We start from the raw sequence: 12,598 nt of genomic DNA, 5'->3' as shown, positions 1-12,598 counted from the left end.
TAGACTTCTTTCTGGTCTGGAAACAGCATCATAATTGCACTGTATTAGACCTAAGTGTTCATCAGTTTTATGTCTATAAAACCCAACTTTGTAATACATTGTTCTTTTTTTCTTGTTTTTGCCCTTTTCTACACTTTTTCACTGTTGCTAATGTATTTCTTTGTTTTTTGTTGATGCTTACATCTGTTCTGGTTTCTGCACAGGAGAACGACCTTATAAGTGCCCTCATTGTTCATATGCTGGCACTCAGTCTGGGTCTCTGAAATACCACCTGCAGAGACATCATCGGGACTCCAAACTTGCTGCAGGTGTCCCATTGAGGGGCAAGAACATTCAGCAAGGTGCAACCCAGCAAGATCGACTACTTCCTGTGTCTACGGCTTGGGCCAATTCCTGCACTGATTTGCCTGCAGCTTGTGAAGATGGAACTTCTCTACCCCTCCGTCTCCATATGACTGAGGGACAGGGTCCTAATGCATTTCCACGCATGCCTAGTAGAGGTGGACAGAGAAGGAGGAGTCCCTCACATCAGCCAACTAATGGAAGACCAGAGCATGAGCCTTTGGATTTGTCTCAAGGAAACCCCTTTCACCGCTGCATGTACTGTCCATTTGTAACTTCTGTAGGGGAGCTAATGAGCCTACATCTTCAAGTGCATCATGGGAGGAGATCACGCAGAAAGGGAGGCTATATAAGAGGAAGACCCCGACCTGTGCTTTCTCCACAGTCCCAAGGCCCTAGCCTGAGAGACAGCCCAGAGTCATGCGAAAGCACTGAGTGAACTTAGAATTAAAGGGCAGATGGTATGAGAAGTGCCCTGTAACTGCCCAAAATCCATTATCCACATAAAAAGAGAGATGAAGGGTTTAGACATGATGAAGTGTGATGGTTAGATAGGATACGAGGGCTTATGATGGGTGTAGAGAGAGGAGACAGCTAGAAATTGGGTGGAGTGTTTGAGGAACATAGAAAATGGGTGTGTGGGTGTAACAGCTAGAAATGGGTAGATTGTGGCAGAGTCAGGAACAATGGAGGTCGAATGTGAGAGAGTTAGGGAAGGTACTGTGGGAAGATAGCTGGGCTTGAAAGATATATTGCAATTGAGAGAAAGAGACAGTCAGTGATACCCTTTCCTGGGAGAGACTGTCAGTGGCAGTAAGGACAGTAAGGTTAGCAGTCAAGAGATAACCGAAGATCAAAATGACAGGTTTTCAAAAATATCAAGAATAAGCAATAAATGTCACACTGAAAGACAATTTTGGAGAGTGCAAGCAGGCAGAACATTGTAAAGTCAATAGCGAAAGAGTAAGGGAAGATGCCTGCAGTATATCTGAGCTATGAGACGAGAACCAGCTATAGAGATAGGATCACAGAAAGTTAGTGATAGAATGAGAAACACTAGACATAGGGTTTATAAAGGATACATAGACATGTTAGTAATAATGATTATTTTGCCCCAGAAAATATTTCTTTCTGGTTGTTGCTGAGACTTTATTTTTGATATTATAATTTGGATCGTTCTTCAGACCCAGCCGCCGGTAGACGCCCTTTCCCCCTCCAAAACAAATGTCCCTTCTTCCACATTCCCAAATTATTAGAATTCTGCTGAAAAAACATTTCCACGTTTAGAGATTTCTATATTTTTTTTTATTCGTTTCTTGTAGAAAAAAAATAAATTTGGAAAAAATTAAATAAACTCTGTTTGAAAATAACAGTGGAAGTATAACACCAATATGGCGTCATCTGACCACAGCATAATTAAAGAAGCACTCCCATCAAAGTTTTTATCCTCTTAATATACTGCAGCCATCATATTATATAGCACTGTGTACTTACAATTGTTCCTTTGCCCTTCTACCCAGTTAATTCTTCTCTTTTCTCTGTTCTATGTAGAAGCAGGAAGTCTCTTGTTCCTGCATTTATCATTTCTCTCTTCAACTCCTGACCCGCTGCTCCCTCCTCTCCTCGCCAGAGACTTTTGCAGTGACTCATGAGTCATACAGGAAAAATTAACCTCCTGTTTCTACATAGTGCTTAAAAGGAATGAGCTAGTCAGTTTTTAATCACATGATGTCATAAACCTAATAGAAAAGAGATTAATTAACTAGGTAGAAGGGCAAAATGAGTAATTGTAAGTACACAGTGCTATATTATATGATGACTGCAGTATATTAAGAGGATAAAAATGTTGATGGGTGGATTGCTTCTTTAATATCGAAGACTCTTCACTTGTGACAAGAAATATATTAACAAAAAAGTCTGCAGATATAATGGATTGCAATGAATGGTTTTATTGCTTATGAATGCTGCCAAATTTCTAGGAAATTGAAGGCATCTGGAGCTGCCGTCGAAAACGTACACACCTCTCTGGAAACCGTAATAATGAATTGTACAAACTGAAGATACAATTAAGGGGTATGCATGAGGCATAAAGGATTATTTACATGATGGAAAGATTTCCCCAACTATCTGTTTTTTATAGCAGCAGTTAAGCACTTACAAGACCATTTACTGCTTATGTTGAAGAATTGCAATGTATCCGTAAAAAACGGATGCTACATGGTGGTGCAATTTTTTTACACATGTAGATTCAGTAAGTGAAAAATATTGCTCATCTGCATTGAATAACATTGATCCATGTGCTGTCCGTTTTTAATGGACAGCACTCAGATAAAAAATAATAAGCTCTTGTGAACCTACCACCTACCCTTAGAGACATTCGTTCCTGGTCAGTGCCACTGTACTGTATAAACGTCCGGCAATTGTACAACAAACCGCTTGTCTGTTGTTGATCGCATAATTTATCTGCAGTACATCGATTATTGTAGATAGAAATTATAGGATACAGAATGTTATAGTTGGAGGGGACCTCCAGGGTCATAGTGTTCAACCCCCTGCTCAGTGCAGGATTCACTGAACCATCTCAGACAGATGTCTGTCCAGCCTTTGAAGACTTCCATTGAAGGAGAACTTACCACCTCTTGTGGCAGCCTGTTCACTCATTGATCACCCTCACTGTCATTTTTTTTTCTAATATCTAATCTTTATCATTTCAATTCAGTTTCATTCCATTGTTTCTCGTGTTTCCATGTGCAAATGAGAATAAGGATGATCTCTCTACACTATGACATCTCTTCACATATTTGTAGACATCAATTAAGTCTACTCTTAGCCTTCTTTTTTTCAAGCTAAATATTCCCAGATTCTTTAACCGTTCTTCGTAGGACATAGTTTGCAGACCGCTCTCCATCCTGGCAGCTCTTCTCTGAACTTTCTCCAGTTTTTCAATGTCTTTTTTAAAATGTGGTGCCGAGAACTGGACACAATATTCAAGATGAGGTCTGACCAAGGAGGAATAGAGGGGGATAATTACTTCACGTGATCTAGACTCTATGCTTCTCTTGACCCCTTCCTGACCTTAGACGTATCCATATGTCTGGGTCGCCTGGTAGTTAATGACATTGGACGTATGGATACGTCCAGGCGATTTTGCGCGCACAGAGGCTGTGCGTGCGCAATCGCCGCCAGGTGTCAGCTGATTCTGACAGCTGATACCCGGCTCTCAGTTCCAGGAGTGGTGCCTGCACCGCTTCCGGCACTTTAACTCCCTAAATACTGCGATTGCAGCATGTAGCGAGCAGGCAGAGGGACAGAAGCCCCTCTGCTCTTTTATCGGAGGCCCCGCAACGTAATCTCGGGGTCTCGATCGTTGCCATGGTGACCCAATGTCATCATGACAACATCCGGGTTACCAGGCTCTTGCAAAAAAAGTTAGATCATGCGCAGTGCATGAAATAACTTGTGTCTTCAGCACTGACAGGTTATAAGATATAGCAATGCTCATTGCTATACCTTATAACTGCGATCAGACTGCAGAACGTAAAAGTCCCCTAGTGGGACAAAGGGGAAAAAAAAGTTGTACAAATATTTAAAAAAATCACAAAATAATAAAAAAAACAAAAAATATATTGTACCCATAAATAAATATTATTCTGAAAAAACAAACAAACAATAAAAGTGCACTTATTTGGTATCACCGCTGCCTGAATGATCCGACCTTTAAAATTGTCCAACAAGTTAACCCCTTTAGTGAACACCTTAAAAAAATAATTAAAAAACAGGTAAAAAAATATGCTTCATCATTATACCGCCGAACAAAAATTGGAAAAAAACGCAATCAAAAAGACAAATGTAAATAAAAATGGTATAGCTGAAAACGTCATCTTGTCCTGCAAAAAACAAGCTGCCATACAGCTCCATCAGCCGAAAAGTAAAAAAGTTATAGCTCTCAGAATAAAGTGATGCAAAAGTAATTAATTATTTTTCTACCAATAGTATTGTGTAAAAGCGGAAAAACATAAAATAACTATATAAATGTGTTATCGCTGTAATCGTACTGACCCAAAAAATAAAGCTGCCTTATCAATTTTACCATACGCGGAACGGCATAAAGAAAACCCCCAAAAAACAATTCCTGAATTGTTGGTTTTTGTTTATTCTGTTTCCCAAAAATCGGAATAGAAAACTATTAAAAAATGTCATGTGCCCGAAAGTGGTACCAATAAAAACGTCAACCCGTCCTGCAAAAAAACAAACCATCACATGACTCTGTCTGCAGAAGTATGGAGAAATTATAGCTCTCAAAATATGGCGATGCAAAAAACAGTTTCTGCAAAAGAAAAAGCGTCTTTTAGTGTGTGACAGCAGCCAAACATAAAAACCCGAAATAAATCTTTATCGTATTGCTGTAATTGCACCGCCCCGAAGAATAAAGTCGTGTAATCACTTATACCGCACGAGGAACTGCGTAAAAAATGGATAAAACCAATTCTTCATCTGCTGTCATCTGCTGTTGAATAGTTCATTCTGCCTTCCAAAGATCTCAGTAAGGATCTGCGCACATTTAACTTGTTCTCTACGCTGAGCGCTTACACTTATGTAAATCTCTGAAATACGTGATTCAGACGGAACCCCCTGCGGAAGATTCCCTATAATGAGGCAGATGGAGGCATTGTGGACACCGTCTGGCATATGATCCGGCGGTGTATGTCTTTTTAGGCGTGCATAAAAGTCACGTCGGCCACAGTTTTGTGCACCTCTGAAAAAAAGACACCCCTAACAGAGGCCAGATGGAGTCCAGAGTAACTCTGCTGCCTCATTATAGTGAATGGATTCCTCAGGGGGTTTCTTCTGAATTACGTCACTCTGAGATTTAAATGGGAGCTCCAAAGCAAGTGCTCAACGTAGAGTGCAGAATAAATGGGAACATTTTACATGACATTTTGGATCATAATAAAAGCTTCGACTCAATCTACAAAAAAAGCAAGTCCCCACTCAGGTCCGTAATCTGTTAACAGAAATATAGGGGGCTTCCATGTTACTGGTAGCACAAAGGCTCTGGAAAAGCAAAATGGCCCTTGCCCCCCAAAAGAAATTCAGCAAATTCTGTGCTCCCAAATCCAAATGCCCCCTCCTTTCTGAGCCCCACAGTGTGCCTAAACCGCAGTTAGCGTCCATGTTTGGCATTTCTGTAGCGATGAAAGCCCACCTAATTAACTGGTGCATGTCTCCAGAAGCACGAGCTGGGCATAACGTATTGGTCACTACAACTGCAGTTTGCATTTTTCACTCAGCAACATCCACTGCTGCTTGTTTCTGGAAAACACCCATATAGTTAAAATCCTCACCACACCTGTAGATAAATTACCAAAGGAGTATAATTTCCAAAGTGGGATCACTTGGGGGGGCATTCTGCTCTTCTAGTATTTAACGTCTCTGTATATGGAGTCCAAATACTATTCTAGGAAAATCTACGCTCCAAGAGGCAAATAGCGCTCCGTCCCTCCGGAGTCTCGCCGTGTGGGTAAGCAGTACTGTACAGCCATTTTTACCCATTTCCCAGTTTGAAAATGTAATATCTGGGGTAAAACAAAATTTTGGTGATAAAAATTTAATTATTCTTTATTCACCACCCAATTGTGTAAAATTCTGTGAAGCACTTGTGTCAACATGCTTACTGCACCCCTAGATTAATTCATTGAGAAGAGTAGTTTGTAAAATGGGGTCTCTTATGGGGGGCTCTGCTGTTCTGGCACCTTAGGGGCGCTGCCAATGTGACTTGGCACAGTCAAACCAGTCCAGTAAAATATGAACTCTAATATGGTGCTCCTTCCCTTCTGAACTTTCCCATGTGCCTCAAAAGTTGTTTTCGACCACATATGAGTTATGGGCCTACTCAGGAGAAATTTCACAACAAATTTTGGGGTCCATTTTCTCCTGCTATCCTTGTGAAAGATCAACGTTGTAACAGTCCGTGAAGCACCTGTGGGTTCAAGGTGCTCACCACATATCTAGATAAATTCCTTGAGCAGTCTAGTTTCCAAAATGGCAATACTTTATTGAACCAGAAAGCGGACAATAAACACACAGAACAGTCCCAGCAAATACCCAAGTTGGTACAACATTACACAGTTTCACCCTTCTCCGCTCGCCTGGGATAGAACAGCTGCGACTTTGGAGACTTCCAGGGCCAACTACTGCAACCAGTGACCCCCCGCTTCTGTCGGGCCCCCACAGAGAAGTAGTGCCAAGTTTAGGAAGGTAGCAGTCCATCGAGATACAAGGCCAGGAGGCCCCTAGGGGGTACCAACCTGGCCTCTCCGAGAGTTTCCCTGGAGCCAGATGACCGACGGGTCCCAATCTGGCTTCTCCGAACGTCTCCATGAGTTCCAGGCGACCGGTGGATCCCTCCTGGCAAACCCAAACAACATATCCATAGGGCCAGGTGACTTCTTCGTCCCAACCTGGTCTCCCCAAAATGTGTCCATGGTCTCTCTGATGGTCAATAGAGCAGATCCATATCTTTCCAGTCAGGGCCGTACCCTTAGGCTAGAATCATATACAATTCAAATCTGTGTCTCTTTGGGTAATGCCATGCAATCCATCTGCTGTCCTGAAGGATGTTTCTCATTCTCCTTGTAAAGTCTTTCTGATGCTCTTTGATTCTCTATCCCAAGTCTGACTTCTCCAAAAACCCATGTCCCTTCTGCTTCTGTGGACTCAGCCCCCTGCATGGTAGAACTGCTCTCACTCTCCCCCAAAGCTAAGTGTGCATTAGTGGAGGTATCTTTCTCAGATCGACTGCATCACCTGGGTCTACATGTGAGACTCCCTGTGGTGAAGGCTCCACCGGATCTTCTTTCGACACTTACACAATGGGCCTAGACGATTTTTGAACAATGGTTAGAGGCTCCTGAGATACTAATGAGATTGGTATGCTGGACACTTTACAAGTTAAATTAGTGTACATAAAGGCTGTGTGCCCACTATGCGCTTTTTAAGCGTTTCCGCGGCGGCAATTCCGCTGCAGAAACGCTTAAAAAACGCTTGGTAGAAGGCCTGCCATGTTCCCCAATGATAATCCGCATGTGCTGTGCACATGATGTGGAAATTTCCGCTGCGGATTATCATTGTGGAAAAATCTGCAGTACTACCAATTATTTTGCGGAATCGCTGCATTTTCGCTACCATTGACTTGCACTGGGCGGCATGGAATCTGCATCTCTGCAGATGCGGATTCCATGCGTTTCAGAGTGTGGATGGTACCGGGTTTGGAGAAGAGGAGACTCTCCTCCAGACCCGGGTACCATAGTACCTGTAAAAAAAAGAATAAAATAAAAAATAAATATTATACTTACCTTCTGATGGCCCCCGGTGTCCGTGTCTCGGCTTGCCGGCAGCTCGCGGTAGACTAAAGGGCCTGTGGTGACGTCATTTAGTCATGTGACATAGCCAAACAGGTGAGCAAGCAGAACAATAATAAAACACAGCCAGTAATCTCTAATAAAACACAATAAGGTATTTCTCTTGGATTAAAAAATCTAATCGTCTGGCTAATTAAGAGTATAGGCTGTATCGTCACAGAGTAACTTGTGGGAGTTTTCCACTGTTTAGACACATCAGGGCTCTCCAAATGCGACTTGACACCCGCAGACTATTCCATCAAAGTCTGTATTCTAAACTTTTCTGAGCTCTGACGTGTGCCCAAACAGTAGTTTACCCCCACATATGGGGTATCTGCGTACTCAGGAGAAATTGCACAACAAATTTTGGGTTCCATTTTCTCCTGTTACCCTTGTGAAAATGAAAAAAATGGTGCTAAAAGAACATTTTTGACAGGCTCTATAAATTCCTGTCAAGCACCTGGGGGTTCAAGGTGCTCACTAGAGATGAGCGTTGTTCTACTCGAACTGTTCGCCAATCTCAAATTCGAGCTGTTTTGGGCGGTGTTCGAGCCGTTCGGCGAACACGAACGATTTGAGAAAAATTCGGCTGTTCGAGGTTATGTTCGATAACTGTTCGTGCACCAAAATCATAACTGGATTTTTTCTCAGTAATGATGAAAATTAATGTTAATACGCAGTTTGAGTGTACAGCGGGGTGGGGGCAGGGGCAGGGGATGGATCTCTGCAGGAATAATGAAGATCTCCATTTTTCTTTCTCTTTCCCGCATTTGCAGTGGGGAGGTGCAGTCTGTCAGCCTATCAGCAGCTCACACACGGAGCGAACTGCTGTTTTTCACACAAGCAAGGGCATGTGTCATTGGCAGTGTATGTCACATGTCCTTGCCCTATAAGACCAAGCCATTTTCCCCGTCGCCACCATTTTCTCACTGCTGCAGCTGCGTGTTAGACGGCACCGCTGTTGCTGTGTGCGCTATACCTTGTTAATTTCAAGCCAATTTTCGCACAAATCTACAGATAGCTTGGGAGTAGGGAATAGTTGTGATTGCAGTCCTTTTAAGGACTAGGTTACAGCATTTCCTACGACTTTTATCAGGCAGGTCTGTGCTCTTAAATAGATAGATTGTGGGAGTAAAGACTAATTGTAATTGCAGTCCTTTTCAGGACTAGGTTACATCAGTTCCTATCAGTTTTTGCCAGGCAGGACTGTGCCAGTGCTGTGCAAGTTTTTTTCACAGCATTTGGCTGAATCTAGCAAAGCTAATCCTTTTTGGCCTATTGCAGAGTGTGTTAGTCAGTGGAGTAGCCTATCTGTGTTGCAAGATATACCACCTGTGTATAGAATACCAATTTTTTTACTGCACCTAGTGAAGTAAAATCTTTTGGGCATAGCATCATTCTATTAGTCCATCTATACTGACCTCCATCAGGTTGCAAATTGAATATAATTTTTTTCTGCATCTAGCTCTGAAAAAATATTTGGGCTTCTAGCAGTGTGTGGGACTTGTTCTATTAGTCCATCTATACTGACCTCCATCAGGTTGCAAACTGAATATAATTTTTTTCTGCATCTAGCTCTGAAAAAATATTTGGCCTTCTAGCAGTGTGTGGGACTTTCTCTATTAGTCCATCTATACTGACCTCCATCAGGTTGCAAATTAAAAATAATTTTTATCTGCATCTAGATCTGAAACAATATTTGGCCTTCTAGCAGTGTGTGGGACTTTCTCTATTAGTCCATCTATACTGACCTCCATCAGGTTGCAAATTAAAAATAATTTTTATCTGCATCTACGTCTGAAAAAATATTTGGGCTTCTAGCTGTGTGTGGGACTTGTTCTATTAGTCCATCTATACTGACCTCCATCAGGTTGCAAACTGAATATAATTTTTTTCTGCATCTAGCTCTGAAAAAATATTTGGCCTTCTACCAGTGTGTGGGACTTTCTCTATTAGTCCATCTATACTGACCTCCATCAGGTTGCAAACTGAATATATTTTTTTTCTGCATCTACCTCTGAAAAAATATTGGGCTTCTAGCTGTGTGTGGGACTTGTTCTATTAATCCATCTATACAGACCTCCATCAGGTTGCAAACTGAATATAATTTTTTTCTGCATCTAGCTCTGAAAAAATAGTTGGCCTTCTAGCAGTGTGTAGGACTTTCTCTATTAGTCCATCTATACTGACCTCCATCAGGTTGCAAATTAAAAATAATTTTTATCTGCATCTAGCTCTGAAAAAATATTTGGCCTTCTAGCAGTGTGTGGGACTTTCTCTATTAGTCCATCTATACTGACCTCCATCAGGTTGCAAATTAAAAATAACTTTTATCTGCATCTACCTCTGAAAAAATATTTGGGCTTCTAGCTGTGTGTGGGACTTGTTCTATTAGTCCATCTATACTGACCTCCATCAGGTTGCAAACTGAATATAATTTTTTTCTGCATCTAGCTCTGAAAAAATATTTGGCCTTCTAGTAGTGTGTGGGACTTTCTCTATTAGTCCATCTATACTGACCTCCATCAGGTTGCAAATTAAAAATAATTTTTATCTGCATCTAGCTCTGAAAAAATATTTGGCCTTCTAGCAGTGTGTGGGACTTTCTCTATTAGTCCATCTATACTGACCTCCATCAGGTTGCAAATTAAAAATTTTTATCTGCATCTACCTCTGAAAAAATATTTGGGCTTCTAGCTGTGTGTGGGACTTGTTCTATTAGTCCATCTATACTGACCTCCATCAGGTTGCAAACTGAATATAATTTTTTTCTGCATCTAGCTCTGAAAAAATATTTGGCCTTCTAGCAGTGTGTGGGACTTTCTCTATTAGTCCATCTATACTGACCTCCATCAGGTTGCAAATTAAAAATAATTTTTATCTGCATCTAGCTCTGAAAAAATATTTGGCCTTCTAGCAGTGTGTGGGACTTTCTCTATTAGTCCATCTATACTGACCTCCATCAGGTTGCAAATTAAAAATAATTTTTATCTGCATCTAGCTCTGAAAAAATATTTGGCCTTCTAGCAGTGTGTGGGACTTTCTCTATTAGTCCATCTATACTGACCTCCATCAGGTTGCAAATTAAAAATAATTTTTATCTGCATCTACCTCTGAAAAAATATTTGGGCTTCTAGCTGTGTGTGGGACTTGTTCTATTAGTCCATCTATACTGACCTCCATCAGGTTGCAAACTGAATATAATTTTTTTCTGTATCTAGCTCTGAAAAAATATTTGGCCTTCTAGCAGTGTGTGGGACTTTCTCTATTAGTCCATCTATACTGACCTCCATCAGGTTGCAAATTAAAAATAACTTTTATCTGCATCTAGCTCTGAAAAAAATATTTGGCCTTCTAGCAGTGTGTGGGACTTTCTCTATTAGTCCATCTATACTGACCTCCATCAGGTTGCAAATTAAAAATAATTTTTATCTGCATCTAGCTCTGAAAAAATATTTGGCCTTCTAGCAGTGTGTGGGACTTTCTCTATTAGTCCATCTATACTGACCTCCATCAGATTGCAAATTAAAAATAATTTTTATCTGCATCTACCTCTGAAAAAATATTGGGCTTCTAGCTGTGTGTGGGACTTGTTCTATCAATCCATCTATACAGACCTCCATCAGGTTACAAACTGAATATAATTTTTTTCTGCATCTACCTCTGAAAAAATATTTGAGCTTCTAGCTGTGTGTGGGACTTGTTCTATTAGTCCATCTATACTGACCTCCATCAGGTTACAAACTGAATATAATTTTTTTCTGCATCTAGCTCTGAAAAAATATTTGGCCTTCTAGCAGTGTGTGGGACTTGTTCTATTAGTCCACCTATACTGACCTCCATCAGGTTGCAAATTCAAAATAATTTTTTGTCTGCATCTAGCTCTGAAAAAATATCTGGCCTTCTAGCAGTGTGTGGGACTTTCTCTATTAGTCCATCTATACTGACCTCCATCAGGTTGCAAACTGAATATATTTTTTTTCTGCATCTACCTCTGAAAAAATATTTGGGCTTCTGGCTGTGTGTGGGACTTGTTCTATTAGTCCATCTATACTGACCTCCATCAGGTTGCAAATCGAATATAATTTTTTTCTCCATCTAACCCAGCCAATAGTTTTGGCCTAATACCACAGTTTGGCCACTCAGCTCTGCTCAGTTCCCATCCATTGTTTTTTTGTGCAAACAACTCCAGAGTTGTGAATTAGTTAACCACCAAAATGAGTGGAAAAAGGCCTGCTGCTGGTGGAAAGGGGAATAGGCGTGTTGGGAAGGGGAAAAAAGGTTGTGTCCGTGGGGTAGGTGTTAAAGCAACAGTAACATCTGCAGAAGAAAGACCATCTTCCAGCCAAACTAAAATGTCTACTTCTTTTAGCGGACAATGTGATAAGATCCCTTTCTTACGGCCACGCCAATCGCTACAAATTCCAGATGATGCACAAAAACAGCAGGTGCTTCAACGGATATCAAGTGCTCCTTTAAGTGGGCTCTCCTCCACATCAACTTCAACATCACAAATACTCCAGTCCTCAAAGGTGTCACCCAAATCGCACTTGCTTCCTCACAGCTCCCAAATCTCCAGCTGCCCGTCTGAGTATGAGGTAGAACAGATGGTTGAGTCTGCAGAGCTGTTTACTCATACTATAGCCTGGGAATCAGAGGTCGACTCCAGCGCTTCTGTGAATCCAGACGAGGAAATGATCTGCACTGATGCCCAGAATCTTTATGAGTCGGATCCAGGACCAGACGCAGAAGGTTCTGACCATAATGTAGACCCTCATTCCCAAACTGTAACTCCTGTTGGTGGAGACAATGAGGAAGACGATGATAAGACTCAAATACCTGATTGGAGCGACAAC

General features: G+C 41.3%; 1 protein-coding gene across 6 annotated transcripts in view; it reads left to right on the top strand.

The window, feature by feature from the left end:
* The window catches only part of ZNF219 (zinc finger protein 219), a 33,181-nt gene extending 31,469 nt beyond the window's left edge, over positions 1-1,712 (top strand). For all 6 annotated transcript variants that reach the window (XM_073671189.1, XM_073671190.1, XM_073671188.1 and 3 more), the window contains one exon: positions 204-1,712. In XM_073671189.1, the coding sequence (XP_073527290.1) occupies positions 204-781 (578 nt within the window). In that variant the 3' untranslated portion in view covers positions 782-1,712. The remainder of the gene's footprint in view (positions 1-203) is intronic.
* Positions 1,713-12,598: the final 10,886 nt, after the last annotated feature.

The sequence above is a fragment of the Phyllobates terribilis genome, unplaced genomic scaffold (genome assembly GCF_046119375.1).
Source record: "Phyllobates terribilis strain yellow unplaced genomic scaffold, ASM4611937v1 Scaffold_1__5_contigs__length_1240528914, whole genome shotgun sequence".
NCBI lineage: Eukaryota > Metazoa > Chordata > Amphibia > Anura > Dendrobatidae > Phyllobates > Phyllobates terribilis.
The sequence above is the reverse complement of the archived record's forward strand: the minus strand, read 5'-3'. Positions and strand labels throughout refer to the sequence as shown.